General features: G+C 47.1%; 1 protein-coding gene across 1 annotated transcript in view; it reads left to right on the top strand.

Moving 5' to 3' along the window:
* NUDT14 (nudix hydrolase 14) overlaps positions 1–21674 on the top strand; it is a 75363-nt gene extending 53689 nt beyond the window's left edge. Inside the window, exons 3-5 of the mRNA XM_056851757.1 lie at positions 5601–5665; positions 12189–12426; positions 21428–21674. Coding sequence (XP_056707735.1) covers positions 5601–5665; positions 12189–12426; positions 21428–21674 — 550 coding nt within the window. The remainder of the gene's footprint in view (positions 1–5600; positions 5666–12188; positions 12427–21427) is intronic.
* Positions 21675–26658: the final 4984 nt, after the last annotated feature.

Consider the following 26658-nt stretch of genomic DNA (forward strand, 5'->3'; position numbering starts at 1 on the left):
AATTGTGGTACCCACATCAGCAGAAGAGTGATTCTCTCTCTCTCTCTCTCTCTCTCTCTCTCTCTCTCCCCCCCCCACCACCACTCGTACACATGAAGCCAGCTGGGTGACCTTGGGCTAGTCACACTCTTTCAGCCCCACCTGTGGGGAGGGGCCGTGGCTCAGTGGTAGAGCCTCTGCTTGGCATGCAGAAGGTCCCAGGTTCAATCCCACCATCTCCAGTTAAAGGCAAGTAGGTGATATGAAAGACCTCTGCCTGCGACCCTAGAGAGCCGCTGCCAATCTGAGTAGACAATACTGACTTTGAAGGACCAAGGGTCTGATTCAGTATAAGGCAGCTTCATGTGTTCATGTGTTCACTACCTCACAGGGTGTCTGTTGTGGGGAGGGGAAGGGAAGATGATTGTAAGCTGGTGTGATTCTTCCTTAAGTGGTAGAGAAAGTCGGTTTATAAAAAACAACTCCTCCTCCTCCTCCTCTTCTTCCTCCTCTTCTTTTTCTTCTTCTCCACCCCCTTTAGACGGTTTCTCCAGGCTGTGTCATTATTCATAAGGCTATCAGCATCCCATTGTACCTGAAACATGGTTTTGTTGACTGTTTAAATTCTCCTGGGAGGGGAGCAAGAACAAAAACAAATTGTATGCATTTTTGGCATGTTTGCACATGAGACCTATTGTTCGGGGCCGTTTGATGTCGATTTCAGATTAAATTCTTGCCTGGGCCTTGTGCATTCCAAGGAAAGTCTACTCTTTTCCTGCTCTTGTGTTCTGTTTTGGCATTCTGATAACATAATGCATTGGTCAGGCCTAATCTTTTGCACATTATGTTGCCGAATATGTTGCCACTACAATATAGGGAAGCTGTCATTGGGTTCTCTGTTTTTAATAAGCTTTTAACCTGCTTGTGTTCTCGTTGCGATGGTGAAATCCACCCCACCGCTTGTTATTGACCAAATCCTAGTTAACTGGAATTCACGCAGCATCAAATCTAATTGTTTTTCACATCGCCTTCAGTTTTTCTGAACTCTTCATTTGCCTAACATTTCTGGATGGTGAACGCATGAAGCTGCCTTATATTGAATCAGACCCTTGGTCCATCAAAGTCAGTATTGTCTGCTCAGACCGGCAGCGGCTCTCCAGGGTCTCAGGCAGGGGTCTTTCACATCACCTGCTTGCCTGGTCCCTTTAACTTGAGATGCCGGGGATTGAACCTGGGACCTTCTGCATGCCAAGCACAGGCTCCACCACTGAGCCTCAGCCACCCAACCAAGGCTTCGTTGTATTTAATGGAAACCACATTAGAAGAAGAAGAATTGGTTTTTATACCCTGCTTTTCTCTACCGAAAGGAGCCTCAAAGCGGCTTACGATCACTTTCCCTTCCCCCTCCTCCACAACAGGTACCTTGTGAGGTAGGTGAGGCTGAGAGAGTTCTGAGAGAACTGTGACTTGCCCAAGGTCACCCAGCAGGCTTCTTGCGGAGGAGTGAGAATCAAAACTGGTTCTTCAGATTAGAATCCACCACTCTTAACCACCACCAGTGGTGGATCTACTATAAATCTAATGAAGCTTAAGCTTCAGGTCGCCAAATCCCAGAGGAGCCCTGAAGCAACGTTTTTTTTTCTAATGAGTGAATTTTTCAACAAAACTGATGGAGTTTTTTTTAAGTGCTTGTTATTAAAATAAGGCTGCTTTGGTGATAGAATCATAAACCAATGGGTTGAAGTACTTAATATTGACCTTAGAATATGCTCTAATTCCCATTTCATATGGCCTTAAAATGTCCCTGCAATTGGTCAAATTTCAAAATTTTCTCGGGGGGCTTGCAGCGCCCAAACCCCCAGCTGTATGGGCTCACTGAGCTCACCAGAATCTATTCATAGCCTACATTTTGGCAGCTGGATCCTCGAATCCTTTGTTGGTGCACGGCTTAATAGTTCTATAGCTCAGCCCTTAGGCTGGAGCCAGTCGGAACCATAAAAAGACATCTGAATTCTCAATTCAGGCTGCACTCGTCTCGCTTGTGCATTTTAACACCAAAAACCAGATTTTCACCTCTTTATCCTAACGAGCCCCCTCTGATAACCTTCTGCCTCTCTGTTAGAGAACAAACCAATACATCTGCCATAGAACAACCCCATTGAAGAAGATAACAGTGGGTACCCAGACCTCGTTGCTGATTGCGAAGGGGTTTTGAACCTGGGACCTTCTGCACACCAAGCAGATGCATAACAGTTCAAGATTCAGGGTCCCAAAAATGTAGGTCCACCACTGACCACACTGGCTCTTCAAAAAATTATCTGAACCCCAGCTATCTGAATCCATTTTCAGTACCGGAGGGTAAACAAAATCCATTTCAGTCCCTTTTGTCAGCTTTTGAGAAAATTAGATCATTGCTCAAATCGCTGACTAATTTTGTTTTTGTGCAGATAATTTGGTAAGCTTCGCAACTCTTTGGTGTTCCAGTGTTCCCTGTTGTCTCAAGATGGCACAGAAAGGAGACAGTTGTAATGACAACACTGTTTCATTCAAGTTTAAATTGATCTTGTTCCTTAACTTTGACAGATTGGTTCTCTGATTGTTCCATCTGTTCTGAACACGTCTTGAAGTGGCTGAATCTTAGGAAAAATAATAACCCATTCTTCCGTTACTTGATGCATGTTAACCCAGTTTTTTCTACTTTATCCTTATTATTTCTTTCTCCCTCAATATAAATGTTTGATTTCACGCGCTGATTATTTATTACTGGCCATGTAATGGTGGTTGTGTCAGATATAGTTTAGAAGAACCCCCAGAAACCACACACCCTCTTGGTGGAAACCATTGGGGATTGCTTGTGAGCCGGCATGGTGTAGTGGTTAAGAGAAGTGGTTTGAAGCGGTGGACTCTCATCTGGGGAACCAGGTTTGATTCCCCACTCCTCCACATGAGTGGCAGACTCTAATCTGGTAAACTGAATTTGTTTCCCCACTCATACACATGAAGCCAGCTGAGTGACCTTGGGCTAGTCACAGCTCTCTCAGCCCCACATACCTCACAGGGTGTCTGTTCTGGGGAGGGGAAGGGAAGGTGATTGTAAGCCAGTTTGATTCTTCCTTTAAGTGGTAGAGAACATCGTCAGATAAAAAAACAACAACTCCTCCTCCTCTTCTTCTTTTTGATATTTTTTTGTCCAGGGTTGGGAGGTTGGGTGGGAGAAGAAGAAAATTTGGGGAGAAAATTTGGGGAGAAAATCTGGCTGCCAAAAACACCTGAATTTCCAGTGGTCTCTTCAGGAGCTGAGAGGCTTCCTCAATGAACTCACTGCCTGTCCTTCTCTTCACATAATGACCCTGAACAGAACTTCAAAACTTTGCTTATAGGATGCTATAAATGATCTGTTATTTTTGCCAAGGTATTTAAGTTTCAGTTGATAATCTAATTAGGTGTCGGGATGTCAGCAGATTATATGACTCGTGCAAACAGCTCCTCTTATTCCAGCCGATTGGTCTTAATGTGCATGCGTCACCCCCTCTAACTTCTGTTAGCACGCATGTGGTTTCTCTGCCACCACATTGCACACAGTCTGGCCATGTCCAGTCATACAAAGGAACCTTATGAATGATCAGATGATAAATGATCCGGGCAGCCATAGGTTCCGAAGAAACGATGGCATGGCGATGAATGCATTATGCTGTGCAGGTGGACGGACTTTGACCGCTGGCTTTGGCCCTGATCCTGGAACTATTTAGGACTTGCTCACACATTGCGGCCAACATCAGTGTAACCTCATGGTAAGGAAACCATGGCTGTATGTAGGCCATTTAACGTTTCTTGAGACAGCATGTTCAGCGTCCTGAGAGTTACTGGAAATGTTTAATGAGCTGGGGGAGGTTAGGGGGGACAGAGCTAATTTAAATGTCTTTGGCATTCTGCTTTCAAGTCATCCAAATGAGGCCTTTCATCATGGCAGCCCCACGATTGTGGAACCACCTCTCCAGGGAAGTGCGCCTGGGGCCCTCCCTTTCAGTCTTGAGGAGGCAGCCGAAGATGGCTTTATTTAGGACTGTCTTTCATTAAAGTAGACCTAAATTGTGATTCTTAAATCTTGGTTTTATGTTGTTGTTTTTAACGTAACCTATTTTATGTATTTTCCTAATATTGTAATCCACCTTGAGCTGTGTAAGGAAGAAAAATGGCTAAGCCAGCAAGGTGTAGTGGTTAAGAGTGGTGGTTTGGAACGGTGGACTCCGATCTGGAGAACCGGGTTTGATTCCCCACTCCTCCACATGAGGGGCAGACTCTAATCTGGAGAACTGGGTTTGATTCCCCACTCCTACGCATGAGGGGCGGACTCTAATCTGGAGAACCGGGTTTGATTCCCCACTCCTCTGCATGAGAGGCGGACCCTAATCTGGAGAACCGGGTTTGATTCCCCACTCCTCTACATGAGCGGCGGACTCTAATCTGGAGAACCGGGTTTGATTCCCCACTCCTCTACATGAGCAGTGGAGGCTAATCTGGTGAACCGGGTTGGTTTCCCCACTCCTCCACATGAAGCCAGCTGGGTGAGCTTGGGCTAGTCACAGTTGTCTCCAAACTCTCTCAGCCCCACCTACCTCACAGGGTGTCTGTTGTGGGGAGGGGAAGAGAAGGTGATTGTAAGCTGGTTTGATTCTTCCTGAAGTGGCAGAGAAAGTCAACATATAAAAACCAACTCTTCTTCTAAATATGATTGATATATAAAATATCAGTTCTTCTTTTGTTCACTCATACACATGCATGTGTCTCATTGGACACAGGAGCCAAATGAAGAAATATTGTTTATCGGGGAGGGGGGGAGACCAACAGCGCATTCCTGACCTTCAAGGGTGAAAGTGCTTAGGTGCCGTCTAAAAATGGGGCAAAAAGCCCCATAGAGAATAGCAGAGAATAGCAACCTCGCTATTCTCTATGGGGCTTTTTGTCCCATTTTACACGAAAAAAGCCGGTTTAAGGCTTTTTTCGTGCTTTCAGCGTGCGGGGAACTTTTTAGGAGGTGCCATGGCAGGTAGCAAATCCCCACACGCCAAAAGCTCAGGAATGGGCTGTAAGGCTGAGACTTCAGAGAGAAACTAAGCCTTGAGGTGAGGTTTTCGGAAAGTGAGCTTTAAATACGCATGCAATATCCTGGACCCCGAAAGTACGGCAGGTAGCAAAATCACCAGAGCTAAATGCACTAATACAGCTGAGACATACCGTTCCGTGTGGTGTGAGTGGATGATTCTAGCACAGGTATTTGCAGTGCCTGGTTGAAGACACACACACCCCAGCTCCAACACTGGCTTTGCAAGTGTACGTTGTTTCCGTTGGAAGAGACACCCTTTATATGTACCCGAGCACGCCTTTGAAAATCTCTCCCCCCAAGATCAGAAAGCTCTAGCCTCTCGGAATTAACTTGCTCACTCGTAGAACTATAATTTGATAACTGCATCCTTCGCTCGTGTGGCTGACTCATCCTTTCTTCTAAGGCTGGGGCTAAACCCAGTAAAATGATGACTCGGCAGCATGGCATGTTGCTTCCTCCCCCCCCCCCTCCCCAGTGCATTGATCTGTTGTTTTTTTACTTTTCTTTCTCTTCTCAGTGTGTCCATTCTGATCTTTAACACTTCTCGGCAGTGCTTTGTTGTGGTGAAGCAGTTCCGTCCAGGTAATCCTTTTCCTTTGCTTTTTTTTGTGTGTGTGTGTGTGTCTTTTTACCCTCCAAATGAAGCAAGCTATTATGTTCTAGCAGTAAAAGGCTGGTGGCCCTGTGAATAGTTGCGGTGTAATATCGGTTCCGCGGCCAGAGGAAGCAATACTCAATCTTCTGGTAAACGCCTGTGCAGTAAGCTGCCTGCCAGGACATTTCCAACCTGAACCTGGAGACCCAGCCCTACGAGGAAAGGCTAAGGAAGTTGGGAATGTTTAGTCTGGAGAAGAGGAGGGGTTTTTTTTGGGGGGGGGGGACACGATTGCTCTCTTGAAGTATTTGAAGGGCTGTCACTTAGAGGAGGGCAGGGAGCTGTTCCTGTTGGCAGCAGAGGATAGGACTCTCAATTAAGGGTTTAAATTGTGGGCGGAAAGGTAACGGCTGGATATTAGGGGAACATTTTTTACAATAAGAGTTGTTCGACAGTGGAATCAGCTACCTAGGGAGGTGGTGAGCTCCTCCTCACTGGCAGTCTTTAAGCAGCGGCTGGAGAAACAGTTGTCAGGGATGCTCTAGGCTGATCCTGCATTAAGCAGGGGGTTGGACTAGATGGCCTATATGGCACTTTCCAACTCTATGATTCTATGAACTCCGCCTGGTTTGCTGACAGCTTATGCCCTATATTCCACTGACAACTAACACCGTATAGGATGATTTGGGGAGAGGCCCGAAGAATTGGCTGGTATCCTGCCATTCCCTTCAGCCTTCCAACGGCCTAAGGTAACAACTCTAATAGTCCAGGCTAGCTCGATCTTGTCAGAGCTCAAAAACTAAGCCGGGTCAGTACTTGGATGGGAGACCACCAAGGAAGGCAGGGCCTGGCGTACAGAGGAATGCAGCGGCAAACCAGCTCTGCTCATCTTTTGCCTCGAAAAACCCCACGAGGAAGAACTTTACGGGGTCGCCGTGAGTCAGTCACAATTCGACGGCACACTAAGAGCCTTCTTTCTGTGAAAGAGTCGGGTTGCCATGTCCCTCTTCACCACCGGTGGGAGGTTTCTGGGGTGGAGCCTGCGGAGGGCGGGTTTTGGGGAGGGGAGAGACTTTGATGCCATAGAGTCCAATAGCCAAAGCAGCCATTTTCTCCTGGGGAACTGATCGCTATCTGTCAGACTCAGGCGTCCATCCCTAGCATCCCATAAGCATACAGGCTCAGGCAGGTGATCCTAAGCAATGCTACTTTATTAGGAGCAAAAAGACAGATAGAAGAAGTTGACTGCCTTACACGCAGGTAAGGCTGCTAATGACTCTATGCATGTGGGTTACAGTTTAAAAGCATTCTAGGCTGAGAAAGTAAAACAAAGTGAAACCATTCCGAGATAAGTGCTTCCCAGGAAGGGAAGTCATAACATTGGCACATCTGTGGTAAACAGGATAAGCGGGACTGTACCAGGGATTGCAGGCATGGGAACCCAAAACCTTGTCATGTAGCCAGGACTAGGCCTACTCATGTCAAGAGCCTTACTCCAGCTAGCAGCCAAGGCCTGACACTATTGGCTGGAGATCTGTTGTAATAGCAGGAGATCTCCAGCTAGTACTGTAGGTGCGGGGCTGTGGCTCAGTGGTAGAGCATCTGCTTGGCATGCAGAAGGTCCCAGGTTCAATCCCTGGCATCTCCAGTTAAAGGGACTAGGCAAGTAGGTGATGTGAAAGACCCCTACCTGAGACCCTGGAGAGCCGCTGCCGGTCTGAGTAGATAATACTGACCAAGGGTCTGATTCAGTATAAGGCAGCTTAATATGTTCATGTGTACCTGGAAGTTGGCAACCCTCTGAAAGAGGTTTGCGTCAGAGGAAAGCTCCTTAGGCCAGAGAAACAGTGTTATAACCACAGCAACTCTGGCCCCAAATGACTCAAAGAACTTCGACTCCAAACAGAGATGTGAATCAGGGTTTCCACACTCTGCGGCCGGTGCTGCATATCTGACCTACACAACGTGACCTTCCAAACCAGACAAGAGTCTCAAAAAAAAACAAACCACCCTGGTTAGTAGGGTTGCCAGCTCCAGGTTGGGAAATACCTGGAGATTTGGGGGTGGAGCCTAAGGAGGGTGTGGATTAGGGAGGGGAGGGACTTCAATGGGGCGTAAAGCCATAGAGTCCACCTTCCAAAGCAGCCATCTTCTGTCACCTGGAGATCAGTTGTAATAGCGGGAGATCCCCTGCCACCAGCTGGAGGCTAGCAACCCTACTGGTTTAGCTGCCTCCCTGGGACTGCCAACCTCTGTCTGTGCCCTTTTTTCATAACAAGCTTTAACAAGGTTACCAAGTAGGATTACCAACCTAGTCATGACACATACCTATTCTCTCCAGGATCAGAGGAGCATGCCTATTATATTAAGTGCTGTAGAACACAGGCAGGACAATGCTGCTGCAGTCCTCTTCCTTTGTGGGCTTCCTGGAGGCCCCTGGTTGGCCACTGTGTGAACAGACTGCTGGACTTGATGGGCCTTGGTCTGATATAGCATGATTTTGCTTATGTTCTTATGAGTGGCATGTTCATGGAGGAGAGAGCTATCTGGATACCAGTCATCTATCTGGATAACAGTCATGATGCATGTATATTTTTCTAGGATCAGAGGAGCATGCCTATTATATTAGGTGCTGTGGAACACAGGCAGGATGGTGCTGCTGCAGTCGTCTTGTTTGTGGGCTTCCTAGAGGCACCTGGTTGGCCACTGTGGAAACAGACTGCTGGACTTGATGGACCTTGGTCTGATCCAGCATGGCCTTTCTTATGTTATGTTCTATTGGCCCCAGTTCCTCAGCCTTAACAGCAGCCTGACTCACACAAACTGTAGCAGGTGACGATTTTTCTACTGCTACACTCCAGGCCATTAAAAACTGTGCAGCCTCTGGCTGGCAATTGTGTGAAACAGGATACTGGACTGCATGAATCATTGGTCTCGTCCAACACAGTTGCTCTTGTGCTCTTTTGTCCCATCACTTAGGTTCGTCCTTGTCAGGTTGCCGCTGAAGCCCAGGCCGTTAAGAAGGCTAACAGCTCTACAACAAAGGCTACCGGCAGTGGTGGTCTGATTTGAGTAGGCCTGCACGTCCACATGGACTCAAGCAGTAGCGTAGAATCCATCTTTTTCTGTTTCCTTTGATTGTATTACGTGGTTCTTAGAGTTTCCTTTGGCAGAGTATTTCCCACGACAACTGTTTCTAGATTAATGCAAAAGGCCTGTTGCAAATTGCACTTGGCGATCTGTGTGAGGGGGGTTCTATATGTTCAAAAGGGGATTTAAAAAAAGAAAAAGAAAAACAAGCATGCATGCTTCTCATAACTCCACCAAAACAGCAGCTGAGGTGACAGGCCGAAATGCTCATCATTTTGCACATGGGTACATCACGTACAGCCCAACATCAATAAATCCTGTGAAATAAGCCGTGTTGGCCGACAATTGGAGGTTTCCTTGAGACATAAGTTGCTCCCAAAGAAGAAAGGGAATTCGAAGAACCATCTTGCAGAAATCTAACTTGCAAAAACAAATTCAGCATGTCTTCCATTCTGCTAAATAGCTTTAATTGGTTTTCCTCCATTCGTTTTCAAAAGATACTGAATGTTGGGTGCTCTGTTAAGAACATAAGAACATAAGGAAGGCCATGCTGGATCAGACCAAGGTCCATCAAGTCCAGCAGTCTGTTCACACAGTGGCCAACCAGGTGCCTCTAGGAAGCCTACAAACAAGATGACTGCAGCAGCATTATCGTGCTTGTGTTCCACAGCACCTAATATAATAGGCATGTTCCTCTGATCCTGGAGCGAATAGGTATGCATCATGAACAGTATCTGTTTTAACTAGTAGCCATGGATAGTAGCAATGGATATGCATCGTGACTAGTATCCATTTTTACTAGTAGCCATGAACAGCCCTCTCCTCCATGAACATGTCCACTCCCCTCATCAAGCCTTCCAAGTTGGCAGCCATCACCACATCCTGGAGCAGGGAGTTCCACAATTTAACTATGCGTTGTGTGAAGAAATACTTCCTTTTATCTGTTTTGAATCTCTCACCCTCCAGCTTCAGCAGATGACCCCACATTCAAGTATTATGAGAGAGGGAGAAAAGCTCCCTGTCCACTCTCTCCATACCATGCATAATTTTATAGACCTCTATTGTGTCTCCCCTGAACTGCCTTCTATCCAAGCTAAACAACCATAAGAATTGTAACCACTCCTCATAGGGCAGTTGCTCTTGTCCGCTGATCATTTCGGTAGCTCTTTTTTGCATCTTCTCAAGCTTCTAAATTCAGCTATTAAAGATTAATGATTGCTGACTAGCCCAATTTCATCAGATTTCAGAAGCTAAGCAGGGTCGGCCCCGGTTAGTATTTGGATGGGAGACCACTAAGGAAGTCCAGGATTGCTAGGTAGAGGCAGGCAATGGTGACCCACTTCTAAACCTCTCTCGCCTTGAAAACCTTGTGTGTGTGTGTGTAAAGTGCCTTCAAGTCGCAGCCGACTCATGGCGACCCCTTTCTGGGGTTTTCATGGCAAGAGAGTGACAGAGGTGGTTTTGCCAGTGCCTTCCTCTGCACAGCAACCCTGGTATTCCTTGGTGGTCTCCCATCCAAATACTAACCAGGGCTGACCCTGATTAGCTTTTGAGATCTGACGAGATCAGGCTAGCCTGGGCCATCCAGGTCAGGGCTGAAAACCCTCAGGGGGCATCATAAGTCAGCTGCAACTTGATTGCCCCTTTCCACCACCAGTTGCATCATCAGTTATCAGAAATTAGGTGTGCAAATTTCACTGAAGTTGGTTAACGATTATTTATACAGAGGCTTCGATGCTTCCTTAAAGCTCTTTGCAGTCTCGTAAAGTACACAAGGCGTTGCGCCTGACTGCTTTGCTTTATGAATTCTACCACTTGATTCCGCAGTGACAATGCCGATCAGAGACAGGGATGGATTACCGTGTGGTTTGCTCAACAGATTACGCCATGGCCATTATAACTGCCCTTACTGCACGTTTGACGTTTGCTGTGTCTTTCTCCTGACTTGAAGACATTTGAGCCTTTGATTGTTAGGCTGGGCAAGACCCAATTATGTATAATCTTAGAGGAGGTGAGATTTGCTCTAACCTCTTTTGACCCAGACAGGTAGCCATCAGCCCACATTCATTTTTTATTTTTCGGCGGGAATATGTAGGTGAAAGGAGCCCCGTGGTGCAGAGTGGTAAGCTGCAGTACTGCGGTCCAAGCTCTGCTCACGACCTGAGTTCGATCCCTACGGAAGTCGGTTTCAGGTAGCCGGCTCAAGGTTGACTCAGCCTTCTGTCCTTCCGAGGTCGGTAAAACGAGGACCCAGCTTGCTGGGGGTAAAGTGTAGACGACTGGGGAAGGCAATGGCAAACCACCCCATAAACAAAGTCTGCCTTGTAAACGTTGTGATGTGACCATCACCCCATGGGTCCGTAATGGCCCAGTGCTTGCACAGGGGACTACCTTTACCTTTACATGGGTGAAAAGCTCGCCTGTCTCAGGTCTATTAGAAGGCCTAGGCAAGGCCGAGAAGAGAGGCAGACAGAGAGAATACAGGGCAGGCAGTCAAGCTGGGAAGTGCAAGAGGTTTGAAGGATCTCAGGAAGCTTTCCATGAATGCCGAACTGGTTGGCCGTTGTGGGAGACAGGAGGCTGGACTAGATGGACCACTGGTCTGATCCAGCAGAGCTCTTTTTATGTCCTTACGTTGTTGGCCCTCCAAAGGAACTGATCGGCCACTGTGTGAGACAGGATGCTGGACTAGATGGACCTCTGGTCTGATCCAGCAGGGCTCTTCTTATGTTCTTATGGGCTCCCAAGCTCAGTGTTGTCTACTCTGATGAGCAGTGACTCTCCAAGGACTCAGGCATAGAAAGGCCTTTCCCAATAGCCGTTACATGGAATCCTTTGTCTGAGGATCCTAAGGGTTGAACGTGGGACCTTTAACATGCAAACCTCATGCTGTAATACTAAGCTGCGGCCCTTCTCCCTCCCTCTCTCATAATACTAAGCTTTTCTCCCTCTCTCATAATGCTAGAATGTGGGGTCATCTGCTGAAGCTGGAGGGTGAGTGATTCAAAATGGTTAAAAGGAAGTATTTCTTCACACAACGCATAGTTAAATTGTGGAACTCCCTGCCCCAGGATGTGGTGATGGCTGCCAACTTGGGAGGCTTTAAATGGGGAGTGGACATGTTCATGGAGGAGAGGGCTGTCCATGGCTACTAGTTAAAATGGATGCTAGTCATGATGCATACCTATGCTCTCCAGGATCAGAGAAGCAGGCCTATTATATTAGGTGCTGTGGAACACAGGCAGGATAATGCTGCTGCAGTCGTCTTGTTTGTGGGCTTCCTGGAGGCATCTGGTTGGCCACTGTGTGAACAGACTGCTGGACTTCATGGGCCTTAGTCTGATCCAGCATGGCTTTTCTTACATTCTTCTCCAAGCATAGCACCGTCAGTGACTAGATATGCCTGTTGCATGCTTTCAGCTGTCTACATGAGTGAGATGGTTCAGCACTTTCCTCAGGACTTTGAGAGCAACTGCCCGGAGAACTGGCGTCCTCTTGAAGGTCGTTTGCCAGCTTCGGTAGGAGTGACGTACGAGCTCTGCGCCGGCATCGTAGACAAGCCGGAGCTTTCTCTGGAGGAAATCGCTCGCCAGGAAGTCTTAGAGGAGTGCGGCTACGACGTCCCTCTAGCTAGCCTGAAGAGAATTACGTCATACCGGTAAGTAGGCTCAGGATCGGTCATTAGAAACATAGAACTGGAAGGGACCTCCAGGGTCATCCAGTCCAATCCCCGACACAGTTCAGGAAATTGACAATTATCTCCCCCGCCACAGCCCTAGTGACCCCTGCTGTATGCCCAGAGGAAGGCAAAAAACCTCCAGGATTCCTGGCCAATCTGTCCCGGAGGAAAATTCCCTCCTGACCACAAAGTGGCGATCGGCCTTCCTTGGGCATGTAAGAAAGTGCCACAAGAGCCAAGCACTGGCTCATCCTGCCCTCCCTCTCCCGATCTGCCTAAGGCCATAGAGTCAGCATTGCTGACAGGTGACCATCTAGCTTCTGCTTAAGAACCTCCAAAGAAGGAGAGCCCACCACCTCCCGAGGAAGCCTGTTCCACTGAGGAACAGCTGTAACTGTCAGGAGGTTCTTCCTAATGTTTCGTCGAAAACTCTTGATTTAATTTCAACCCGTTGGTTCTGGTTCAACCTTCTGGGGTGACAGAAAACAGAGGACAATTGTTAAGAGACTCTCATAGAGTTGAAACCCACCAAGCCTCCCCCCCCCCAGCAACCAACTGTGCTTTGACAATCCTTCTGTTGCTGTCCTCTGTGGCTGGTGAGCTGTGGTGTAGTGGACAGAGTGGTGGACTGTGGCCTTGGGCGACCCGGGTTCGAATACCCACTTCTGCCATGGAAGCTCGCCGGGTGACCTCGGGCCCCTCACAAACTCTCAGCCAGGCCTACCTTGCAGGGTTGTTGTTGTAAGAAAGTGGAGGAGGGGAGAACAATGTTCTAAGCCACTTTGAGTCAGGTCAGTCGACAACAACCATAAAGAAGAAGAGGAGTTGGTTTTCATTCCCCACTTTTCTCTACCTTTAAGAAGAATCAAACCAGCTTACAATCACCTTCCCTTCCTCTCTGCACAACAGACACCTTGTGAGGTAGGTGGGGCTGAGAGAGTTTGGAGAGAACTGTGACTGGCCCAAGGTCACCCAGCTGGCTTCATGTGTAGGAGTGGGGAATCAAACCCTGTTTCACCAGATTAGAGTCCGCCGCTCAAGTGGAGGAGTGGGGAATCAAACCCGGTTCTCCAGATTAGAGTCCACTGCTCCTAACCACTACATCACACTGGCATAAAGCAAATCAAAGGAAAAGCTGAGGGAGGCAACAGAAGTTTAAACATAATCTCTTCCCTTTCCAGGTCGTTCCTTGTCTGACCCTTTCATTATCAGAAATGTTTATCCCTTAAAAAAAACAACTGCAAAATTACAGAACTAGATTTTGTGCTCCGTTCAGGGCTGCTGGAAATAGCCCTCAGTAAAGTCCCGTCTGTCCCTGGGATGTTTAAGCATGCCTATGTCATCATGTGTGTTGTCATGCCCCTGGCTAGAGCAGCCAAGAATGTAGAGCAGGGGTGGAGAAATGCGCCATGTGATGTGATCATGTCATGGTTAAGAGTACCTAAACATTATGCGGAGAGCTTGACATTGTTTTGGCAGCAACTCTGTTTCAGACATAAGGTCTAATTCCTGTCTCTCCCCCCACCCCTTAACTATCTTCTGTAATTTCTTCTGCTGATTTCCCAAATTAAAAATCTAACTCCGCAAGCCCAAGAGGAAGGAAATATGTGTATGGCTAACCCAGCACGAATTATGTTAAGACAGTAAAGAGTAAAATGAAATTAAAGTGAATATGATGTACATGTTTTCAAACCCCACTCGCAACAACGTGGTCAATATACTTGGTGAGTATTGGGACTGATCTTTTTGGGAGGTGACAAATGATGCAGAATCTCAATATTTCTGAAGTTTCCCTTAAGATTTAGTTATATGGGATGCTCTTTAACAGCTGGGGTTAAAGTAGGTACATGGGGATTTTTAATGCAGCATATTTTTGATGAATTATTTTATGGTTTTCTTTGGAATGCTGTTTTAGTTCCGTTGGTGGGGCGGGGTGGGACGGCCCATCACGATGTCTAGGTCCCACGTCTCACCTTGGCCTACAGAAGCCAGCCCCGAGCCCTTCAGCAGTTAGCAAAGAACACCCAAGCTCAGACGTTGGCAAGTCTCCAGGGGAGGAGAATGCCGCAGAGAATGCCTGCCTGTGCATTTGACACCCTAACCAGGCAGACATTTAGGTTTCTGTTAGGCTGCCCCGTGGCGCAGAGGGGTAAGCTGCAGTACTGACCACCACCTGAGTTCGATCCCAAGGGAAGTCAGTTTCAGGTAGCCGGCTCAAGGTTGACTCAGCCTTCCATCCTTCTGAGGTCAATAAAATGAGTCCCCAACTTGCTGGGGGTAAAGTATAGATGACTGGGGAAGGCAATGGCAAACCACCCCATAAAACATAGTCTGCCTAGTAAACATTGGGATGTGACATCACCCCATGCGTCAGGTATGACCCAGTCCTTGCACAGGGGACTACTTTTACCTTTACCCTAGGCTGTTAAGCTGTTAAAACCAAGTGGGGTATATCGGGAGTAGTTCTTATGTATGTGTGTGAATTCATTCATTCATTCATTCATTCATTCATTCATTCATAGTTCTTATGTTATGTTCTTTTGTTCTGCTCAAGGGTGGCATGATCACAAAGAAAAAGACAAATAGGGCCACACCAAGCAACCAAAAAAGGGAAAAAGATGTCAGGTGACTGCTTGTGAGGGTCTGTACGCCTTTGCCTTGTGTGTTCTCCCCCCCCCCCCCTGGACTCGTAAAAGCAGTCCAGGCCTTTTGCCTTTCCTTGGTTCAGGCGCTGCGTCTAGCAGGCCCCAGGTTGGAATGTCTCTTCCCACGTCCACCTCCCTTCAACTTAATGTGAGGGTTCCCAACCTCCCTGTGCAAACTCCATACAATCACTTGCTCAGACGGTCATGCAGAAACAAGGAACTTTATTGGAAGCTTCAGGTTAGTATAGGCCTTACACTGGTAAAGTTGCAAGTGCTCACGATTTCACAAAGACAGAATTATAACCCCTACAGGGAAGCAGATGTCAAATGTATGTTATGGGAATCTACGAGATAATTGTGCATGGTACAGGAACATCAAAGACCTCAGGGAGCTCGTTATTGCTATCTACCCACCAAGGCCATAGCTGGTGGGAAGGAGTCGGAGAGAGCAAGGGAGGTGGACGTGGGAAGAGACATTCCAACCTGGGGCCTGCTAGACGCAGCGCCTGAACCAAGGAAAGGCAAAAGGCCTGGACTGCTTTTACGAGTCCAGGGGGGGGGGGAACACACAAGGCAAAGGCGTACAGACCCTCACACTGCTTTATTGTCATGTAACGACCCTACACCTTTAATTATATGATGTTCATCGGGGCAATCAGAGGTCCTTTGTGCTGAACCTTTCCACAGAAATTGAGCTGCTTGGAGAACATATTCAGGCTGAATCTGACAAATTTTGTTTTAAAACATCAACTTCAGGAGCTAACCTCAACAGCCTGTACTCGCCATAGAAATTCTGGCTTCTGTCAGTTTAATAAAATTAGGTGTGTCCCCCCCCCCCATAAATGTCCTATGGTTTGGTTAATCAGACAAGCTTGGGATCTTTCCAAAGTTACACTAAACAGATTTTGGTTGTGACCAACAAATACCCTGTATCTTACTTCCAAACTTGGTCCCAAGGTATGACTCAAAAAAATCAGCATGATGGGGCCACATACAGACTCAGGGGCTGGGGGGGGGGCATTCCCTGGTTGGCAGAAAAATCTGAAACCTTAAAAAAGGGGGTTAACACCTCCCACCAGATCATAGAAACTATGTCTGCACAATTGATACAGCCTCCGCAAGGATTGCTTGGTGCAGTGAATCATGCAGAGATGCAGTGGGCACTCCTGCGAGGATAGCTTATAGGAGACTTAGGCCATTGATGCTCGGGAGGTTTTGCCTTGGATTTGCCACTCTCTACATGCACATTTTTCCCATCCAGATTCTCAAAACTCGAAAATAAGCCCCCATGCAGAGTTTTGAGAATTCGGATGGGGGAAACGTGCACCTAGAGAGTGGCAAATCCAAGGCAAATCCTCTCATGCACAAATGACCTTACGTTTGTAGTTCCTCACAATACATAGTTTAGAAATTCCTGGAGTCCGCGATTTTGTAGCATTTGGAGTGTTGTACAATGACCTCTTTAAAAAAAAAACGAGGTGTTTTAGTACATAGTTTGCTATCCCAACGTTGTGGTTTTAAGAACTGACTATTTTGCAAGGAATGTATTTTTTAAAAAATGAAATTCAGTCAGAAATCAGAGAAGTAGCCAACTGGGCGTGCGTGCAGTTTGTGTCTAGTATTTGGAATTAAGGAAATGTCAAGAATTAAATAATCTAAAATGAAAATGTGCTCCCAGCCTTCTGCCTCCCCAGATTGTGGGCTCGCGGAGAGCGAGAAAAAAGCATCTGTTCTCTACTTGGAAACGCGCGTCTAAACGTATAGAAGGTGGCCGCTTTGAAGCAAAACAAAACTTTCTCGGTCTTTCCTCTTGACAGCTCCATTGAGGTGGACGCTGGCATACTTTAAAAAAAAATAATGGAGGGGAGAGGGGAGGAAAAAAACCGGGAATTGAATACAAATCCACAGCTGTCAATCCTGGCACATGTCGTTTCCTGCTGGATTAACAAGCTTTTGCTAGGGGGAGGGGGGGCACGAAACAGAGGAGATGTCTCTCGCTACTCCTCGGAGCCAGATTAGAGAGCTGGTTGGCGAGATGAAAAGATGCTTTCTTCGACATCGAAACAAAGGCTGCAGCCTCAGGCACGCTTAAGCCTTATTAAACTCCCCGGGACTTACTTCTGAGGAAGCATCCGTAGGGTTGGTGTAAAAATTGTCCCTAGCATTTTTTTTATGATCCTTATAGCTACCCAACAAGAGATGGATGGACTCTATAAAGGAAGCCACAGCCCTCAATTTGCAAGATCTGAGCAAGGCTGTTAAGGATAGGACACTTCGGAGGACATTGATTCATAGGGTCGCCATGAGTCGGAAACAACTTGACGGCACTTAACACACATACATAGCTACCTGTCACAGCTACTGAGACATTGAGAACATTGTGTCACATGCTCCCTTTTCCTATCGAAGCAAATAGAGCAGGGGTGTCAAACTCAGTTGTTACAAGGTCAATGTCACTTGGTTGGGCCAGGCCATGTCTCACCAGTAGGGTTGCCAGGTCCCTCTTCACCACCGGTGGGAGATTTTTGGGGGCGGAACCTGGGGAGGGTGGGGTTTGGGGAGGGGAGGGACTTCAATTCCGTAGAGTCCAGTTGCCGAAGCAGCCATTTTCTCCTTGTGAACTGATCTCTATCTGCTGGAGATCAGTTGTAATAGCAGGAGATGTCCAGCTAGTATCTGGAGGGTGACAACCGTACTTGCCAGCCCAGATTGAGAGTGCGGGGAGGGGGTGGCTGCCTTGGCTGGCTCGCGGGCCGGATAAGAGCTCCCAAGGCCCTTGGGCCTTACGTTTGCCTACCCTGAAATAGGGGATACTTTTTGGGAAAGGAAGCTTCATAGGTGTGCTGAGGCCAGTTTACAAATAGTAACAGAGCCGTTGTAACATACAGTTTCAGGCCCAAAATTCAGAACAGCCTTGAGTAATGTGCATTCTGGAATTATTGTTTTTTTTTAAGTGCAGGAAATATACTTGGTGTCTGTTGAATATGAACTCGCAAGCATAGATGGCTTTGAAAGGGGGTTAGAGAGATTAATAGAAGATCGGTGCAAAACGTTGGAACTCACTCCACAGGGAGATTCATCTGTCTCCCTCTATTGGTGTCTTACGCCATCAGTCAAAGGCTTTTTTGTTAGATTTGGCATAGACCCAATAACAGTTATTGGCCTTCTTCCCTGGTTCTGGTGTTGTTTGTTTATGTGTTTTTATTGAATTATTTTGTCATTTTAAATGTTGTTTTTAACTGTTCAAATAAAATCATACAGTCAGAGTTAGAAGGGACCACCAGGGTCATCTAGTCCAACCTCCTGCACAATGCAGGAAATTCACAACTACCTCTCCCCCCCACCCACACACCCAGTGACCCCTACTCCATGCCCAGAAGATGGCAAAAAATACCCTCCAGGATCCCTAGCCAATCTGGCCTGGAGAACAATTGCTTCCTGACCCCAAAGTGGCAATCAGCATGACTCTGGGCATGTAAGAAAGGGCCATGAGAGCCAAACAGTGACACAACCCTTCCTGCCCTCCCTCTCATGATCTGCGTAAGTTCACAGAATCAGCATTGCTGTCAGATGGCCGTTCAGCCCCTGCTTCAAAACCTCCAAAGAAGGAGAGCCCACCACCTCCCGAGGAAGCCTGTTCCACTGAGGAACCGCTCTGTCAGGAAGTTCTTCCTAATGTTTTTATGTGTGCCGCCTTAGAGACCCCGACCAGGTAGAAAGGCAGCGTAAAAATGTTTTAAATACAGAGGTCTACCAGTGGCTACTTGCCATGGTTTTTATATGCTGCTTATGGAAGAATCAAACCTGCTTACAATCACCTTTCTTCCCCACAACAGACACCCTGTGAGGTAGGTGGGGCTGAGAGAGTGTGACTAGCCCAAGGTCACCCAGCTGGCTTCTTGTGTAGGAGTATGGAAACCAACCCGGTTCACCAGATTGGCCTCTGCCGCTCATGAGGAGGAGTGGGGAATCAAACACGGTTCTCCAGATCAGAGTCCACTGCTCCAACCCACTGCTCTTAACCACTACACCACGCTGCCTCTTCAGAAGTCCAGAGTTTGCATCTCACTTCATCTGTTTCAGTATTGTGAATGGGGCTGGGGGTTCCTTTGATGTTTTCAAACATTAACAGTATACTAACCATCCCCCATAGAGTGCAATGCAATATTCTTCTTGATAGCCTATGAATAAGTACCGTTTTAACCTCACCACAACACACTTTACAACGAGTCAGATCACCTGCCGGTACACCTGTCTGCGGATGGTATAATATAATATAATTTTGGGTCAATTGCTTCTGTCCTGTATTTTTATTTCCTGCACCTGCCACTTATAATCTCCGAACTGCATGAAAGGGCCGACAGATTTACCTTGGGAACAACCCTTAATTGCTCATCAGCCCGCCCATTGTATGAGTGCAAAGGTTTGGATTGTAGTACAAAGAAAACCGTGATTTAGTATTTGCTCATAAACATGGCGTGATACATGCTTGATAATGCTGGATTGTACATTCGCCTAAATTGCATTTTATTAATGAGCAGGATTTTTACCACAGGCTCGCACTTTTAAAGCACAGAACAATCAACAAGTCCCAGCTTTTATGCGCGCATACCCAACTGAATGCTTGTGAGATTAAAATGGAATCAGTAAATAATATATAGTACAGCAGTTCCCAAACCTTTTGAGTCATGGAGCACTTTTCAGGAGAGAAATTTGTCACAGAGCACTAACTTTCACCTAGCACCTGTATACAAAACCCAATGACAGCAGTATTTTTCTTTCCAATCTCTCCGTGGAGCACTAGGAGATGTTTCACGGAGCACCAAGTGCTCCATGGAACACAGATTGGGAACCGCTAGTAGATTTGTAGGTAACTTATGGAGGGTCCACAATGCAATATAGTAAATTGAGAGATGTGTGCAATTTACATTATATATTTATGGGGAGGGGCTGTGGCTCAGTGGCAGAGCATCTGCTTGGCTTGCAGAAGGTCCCAGGTTCAATCCCCAGCATCTCCATTTAAAAAGAACCAGGTAGCAGGTGATGTGAAAGACCTCAGCCTGAGACCCTGGAAAGCAGATGCCAGTCTGAGTAGACAATATTAACCTTGATGGACCAAGGGTCCGGCTTAGTATAAGGCAGCTAAGGTAGGGGTTGAGGCTCAGTGGTAGAGCATCTGCTTGGTTTGCAGAAGGTCCCAGGTTCAATCACCGGCATCTCCAGTTAAAGGGACTAGGCAAGTAGGTGATGTGAAAGACCTCTGCCTGAGACTGGAGAGCCACTTCTGGTCTGAATAGACAGTACTGACCTCGATGGACCAAGGGTCTGATTCAGTATAAGGCAGATTCATGGGTAAAACACATTAAATAGTGAAATTCTGAAACAGAAACTTCAAGTTATAAGAAACACAGGGCTCCTACCAAATATGGCAGCCCTGTGTCCAGTTCCTCCCACGCACTCGCTTCCGTAATACAACTTAGTGTACTCCCTGGCATCATCATTGCACTATTAGCTGATGAGGAAACCACTTGGCATGATGACACCAAGATACAGGGCAAGATGTACAAAAAGAAAGTTAAAGATATGACATGGGGTTGCGGTTTTCTCCAGCAGCTCTGTGTTTCTTTAAAAGTGTGGTTAAGAACATAAGAAAGGCCACGCTGGATCAAACCAAGGCCCATCAAGTCCAGCAGTCTGTTCACACAGTGGCCAACCAGGTGTCTCTAGGAAGCACACAAACAAGACGACTGCAGCAGCATTATCCTGCATGCTCCTCTGATCCTGGAGAGAAAAGGTATGCATCATGACCATTATCCATTTTGACTAGTAGCCATGAATAGCCCTATCCTCCATGAACATGTCCACTCCCCTCATCAAGCCTTCCAAGTTGGCAGCCATCACCACATCCTGAAGCAGGGAGTTCCACAATTTAACTGCGTTGTGTGAAGAAATACTTCCTTTTATCTGTTTTGAATCTCGCCCTCCAGCTTCAGCAGATGACCCCGCATTCTAGTATTATGAGAGAGGGAGAAAAGCTTCTCCCTGTCCACTCTCTCCATACCATGCATAATTTTATAGACCTCTATCGTGTCTCCCCTTAAGCGCCTTCTCTCCAAGCTAAACAGCCCTAAGCATTTTAACTACTCCTCATAGGGCAGTTGCTCTAGTCCCCTGGTCATTTTGGTTGCTCTTTTCTGCACCTTCTCAAGGTTCCGCCTTTGGTTGAGTATTTGAGTCATGTTACCCATTTTCATCAGGTAAAGTGGTTTAAAAAACAACAACAATGACTAAATATTACATTTTTTTTTCCTGTCTTCCCCTCCTTTCCTCTGAAGATCTGGAGTTGGTGTGACGGGATCAAAGCAGACGTTGTTCTATGCAGAAGTGACCGATGAGATGAAAAGCGGCAAAGGAGGGGGCTGCCCAGAAGAAGGCGAGCTGATCGAAGTCGTGGAAATACCTCTACAGGACTCGATGGATTTTGCGTTTGATGAGACTTTCCCTAAAACTATGGGCGTCATGTTCTGTTTCATGTGGTTCCGAAGCAACGTTGCCCCAAAGCTACTGGAAAAATTAGAATAGCGTCAAGGTGCATGGGGGCGGGTGGGGGGAACAGTATAAAAATCAAACCACATACAGGGAGCCTGTTTTAAGGAAGGTTCACCAAGACAAAGGGCAATAGGAATCTGATTCCTTTTTCTTTTTTTCCAAATAAAGAGAGAGTTAAAGTCTTTATCACTGTTTGCAGCCCCTGGCATGATCCTCTTGCCATCTTTTATGCATGGCTATTTCACTCGCCATCACGCCTCCAACGACTTCGGGGTTTTTGTGTTGATTATGTGTGCCGTTTCCGATCGTCAGAGGTCGCCTCGCTCTCCCCCTGCATTTCCCCGTGTTTTGTCCACGTTTTCAAATTCGAGATAAAACAGGCCTCTGAAAACGTGGGCAAAATGTGGGGAGATGCGCCCTTCCCTTCCCCCTCCCCCCCAACGTTCATATTAGAGTGTCCAGATCACTTCAGGATACAATGGTTCCATATTAACATACCATAACCTCATTAGCACATTATCTTGATACTTACAGGACAATGATTAGCACATTACTTTTGCAGGACAGTACTCAGCTCAAACCCAACCCCTTTCTGACTATATATTACTCTTCCTACACACTTGACACTGAGAGACACTGTCCTTCAGTGTTACTCCTCTGAAGATGCCTGCCACAGTTGCTGGCGAAACGTCAGGAAAGAAAATTCCAAGACCACGGTTACACAGCCCGGATAACCTACAAGAACCAATGTCCAGAATAGCTTAAAGTCACAGGAGCCCACCCCTTGCATGCCACTCGGATACTGTAAACCTTTCTTCCCACCAGGGGAAGCTTTACGGCCCCATTAAGACTGAGGGGTCTAGCAAAATGACAGAAGGTAGTGATGGGGCTGAAACATTCCACTCACTCTCCTTGACCCTTGCTGTTTCCCACCCGCAGACCATCCTTTCTCTTGCCATGCACCTGGGTTGCAATACTCAACATGAGAACTTAGGAAGATTGTGAGAAGGAGGGCAGGAAGGGTTGCATCAGTGCCCGGTTTTCGTGGCCCTGAGAGCCAGCTTGGTGTAGCAGTTAAGAGCGGTGGTTTGGAGCGGTGGACTCTGATCTGGAGAACTAGGTTTGATTCTCCACTCTTCTACATGAGTGGTGGACACTAATCTGGTGAACTGGATTTGTTTCCCCACTCCTACACTTGAAGCAGCTGGGTGACCTTGGGCTAGTCACAGCTCTATTAGAGCTCTCTCAGCCCCACCTACCTCACAGGGTGTCTGTTGTGGGGAGGGAAAGGGAAGGTGATTGTAAGATGGTTTGAGTCTCCCTTAAGTGGTAGAGAAAGTCGGCATATAAAAACCAACTCTTCCTCCTCCTCCATGCTCAGGGTAATGCCGATTGCCACTTTGAAATCAGGAAGCAATTTTCCTCCAGGCCAGATTGGCCAGGGATCCTGAAAGATTCCCCCCCACACACATCTTCTGGGCATGGAGTAGGGGTCACTGGGGAAGTGGGGGGAGGTAGTTGTGAATTTCCTGCATTGCGCAGGGAGTTGGACAGTGGACTAGATGACCTGGGTGGTCCCTTCCAACTCTATGATTCTGTTATTCTATTCTAGGATTCAACAGCTTCCTGAAGACAAAGCTCTTCTCTTCCCCTGGGCTTCTACTGATTGACCTCCTCCCTTTTAATTCTGCATTCCTCCCTAATGGAGAGCCAGCATGGTGTAGTGGTGGTTTGGAGCGGTGGACTCTGATCTGGAGAACTGGGTTTGATTCCCCACTCCTCTGCCTGAGTGGCGGAGGCTAATCTGGTGAATTGAAATTGTTTCCCCTCTCTTACACATGCAGCCTGCTGGGTGACCTTGGGCTAGTCACAGTTCTCTTAGAGCTCTCTCAGCCTCACCTACCTCGCAGGGTGTCTGTTGTGAGTAGGGGAAGGGAAGGTGATTGTAAGCCAGTTCGATTCTTCCTTAAGTGGTAGAGAAAGTTGGCATATAAAAACCAACTCTTCTTCTAACGTGTCTAGTCTTAACTTCAGATTGTAAGCCTGCAGGCAGGGCCTGTTTTGTTTTTTGTTGGTTGGTTGGTGTTGGTTTTAAAAATTGTATGATATCCTTTCATGTTTGGTGCTTCATAAATAATAGCAACTCATTAACAATAATTCCAGATAGTCTGCTGCACAGCTCTTTCCCCAGCCCAGTGACTGGCAGGATCTAAATAAATGGGGCAAACTGAGCCAGAATATATGGATTTGCTTGATTATTGCATCTCACAGAACTTCTCTGGGTGCAGCACGCTGACCGTTCTTATTTGAAGAGCCTGATTGTCTCTGGCCTCGCCACTACGGGCAAGGAATGGCTATCGCATGATTCGGACCAACAAAATCCTTTTTTTCTCCATCTCCTCATTCCCAAACGAAGTCACCGGGATCTTCACGCTGGAAGGGTGTAATCCAGACCTTGTCATACTGACTTCGATGGACCAAGGATCTGATTCAGTATAAGGCAGCTTCATGTGTCATGCAACCTCCCGCCATGGTGTGAAACTTGCCATCATGGTAGCCGCAGAGTAAAACAGCTGTCCTCTGAAGCACAGGAAATCCAAAAATGCTGAGAAAGGAAGAGGCGTGAAGCTCCCCCCCCCCCGCCGTAGCCCCCCCCCATTGCTTACCATATGGGCATTAATTACCTTGGCAATGCTATCTGTGTCAGTGGGGCAATTTAAAATGTGTGTGACGATGCCACTGATCTCTGGAGATGTGCAGCACGAGAGGTGTGCGTTTTATAGCCATGCTGCTACCATGACTGTATTCTGTGGGTAATGGTACTACAGGGAAGGGCTTCGTGCAGGACTGAATCCGAGCCCACAGGCACCTGCGTGCTGAGTTGCATTCACCCCTTCAGACCCACAAATGATACTTTCCTTCGAAGGAAAGACCTTATAAGATAGACCCATCTGCGTAGTTTATACCTGCTGTGTCGTGAGCCACTTTAGTGTAGTAGTTTTAGAGGGTAGCCATGTTGGGCTGCTGTAGAACAGCTGGATTCGAATCTAGTAGCGCCTTGGAGAGCAACAAGATTTTCGGGGCATATGCTCTGCTTTGACTCTCGAAAGCTGACACCCCGAAAATCCTGTCTGTCTCTTAAGGTGCTAGTGGATTCGAATCTAGCTGTTTAGCGTCATAGTTGGGGTTGCCAGGTCCCTCTTCACCACTGGCGGGAGGTTTGGGGGCAGAGCCTGAGGAGGGCGGGGTTTGGGGAGAGGAGGGACTGCAATGCCATAGAATCATAGAGTTGAAAGGTACCACCAGGGTCATCTAGTCCAACCCCCTGCACAATGCATAGAATCCAATTGCCATGATGGAGCGGCCATTTTCTCCAGGTGAGTTGATCTTTATCAGCTGGAGATCAGTTGTAATAGCAGGAGATCTCCAGTCACCACCTGGAGGTTGGCTACCCTAGTCATAGTTAAGATGGCAGGCTAGGACTATGAAGATCCGGGTTCAGATCCCCACACTGCCATGAAAGCTCACTGGGCGACTTTGGGCCAGTCACTATTTTTCAGCTTGACCTGCCTCACAGGATTGTTGTGAGGATAAAATGGAGGAGAGGAGAATGTTGTAACTCACCCTGACCTCTTTAGAGCAAGGGAGGGATTAAATGTACTGCATAAATAGATGCTATCTACCAACTATTGTCCTGATCCTAAAATCTTCTGCAGCCACAAGAGTATTCTGTGTTCCAGACTGGCCAAGGTGCCATCATCCTAGGCTTGTCATAACTGGCTTCCTATCAGGCCTAGAGACAAGCAGGTGGCTCGATATCTATCTTGGTCCATCATGCTCACATAGCATGAGGTTTGTCAATAAAAAAAGCAGTCAGCTTATTTCATAGAATCATAGAGTTGGAAGGGACCGCCAGGGTCATCTAGTCCAACCCCCTGCACAATGCAGGAAATTCACAACAGCCTCCCCCACACCCCCAGTGACCCCCTACTCCATGCCCAGAAGATGGCCAAGATATCCTCCCTTTCATCATCTGCTTAAGGTCACAGGATCAGCATTGCTGACAGATGGCCATCTAGCCTCTGCTTAAAACCTCCAGGGAAGGAGAGCTTACCACCTCCCGAGGAAGCCTGTTCCACTGAGGAACCACTCTAACTGTTAGAAAATTCTTCCTGATGTCTAGACGGAAACTCTTTTGATTTAATTTCAACCTTTTTTTGGTTTAATTTCAATTTAGAAGAGTGGGTTTTTTATACCCCGCTTTTCTCTGCCTTTAAGGAGTCTCAAAGCGACTTACAACACAATCCCTTCCCCTCCCCACAACAGACACCTTGTGAGGTAGGTGGGGCTGAGAGAGCTCTAAGAGAACTGTCACTAGCCCAAGGTCACCCAGCTGGCTTCATGTGCAGGAGTGGGGAAACAAACCTAGTTCACCAGATTAGCGTCCATCGCTAATGTGGAGGAGTGGGGAATCAAACCTGGTTTTCCAGATCAGAGGAGGAGGAGGAGAATGAAGAAGAAGACAGAACTTCCGCTCACACTTAATGTTTCGTAAGACGGTTGAAACCTACTGAATCTCAGTGCACACTTAACAGTGCTTTGTAAAAAGCATTCCCAAAAATCCTTCCAAAAGGTAAACTAGGGAATCAGTAGAGACAGTGATTTACCATGGGCTGTTGGGAAGCGTACGCTCAACTCCTTGGGTGTTTTTATTAAACAAAAAAGGGTGGTTTGGAAACACACAGTAAGGGGCTCCATTGTTTGAGAATATACAGATGAATCACGTCGTGTAAAAATACATCCTGAGATCCTTGCGCACCGAGTCTCGAATTAGCATTCTTTTTGGAAAGCGTAATTAGGCCTAATTAGATTTGCATCTGCCGAATCTGGGCAGTGGCCCAACAGCGTTAATGCAAGCGGCCACGTCACATCTGTAAACAAGGTTCGCCCGAGCCGTTCTGACAGGCTGCCATGCTTCCCGCTCCGTGTTCCAGAGAGTAAAACGTTTTAACATTCA

This window comes from Euleptes europaea, chromosome 6 (assembly GCF_029931775.1).
Source record: "Euleptes europaea isolate rEulEur1 chromosome 6, rEulEur1.hap1, whole genome shotgun sequence".
NCBI classification, from domain to species: domain Eukaryota; kingdom Metazoa; phylum Chordata; class Lepidosauria; order Squamata; family Sphaerodactylidae; genus Euleptes; species Euleptes europaea.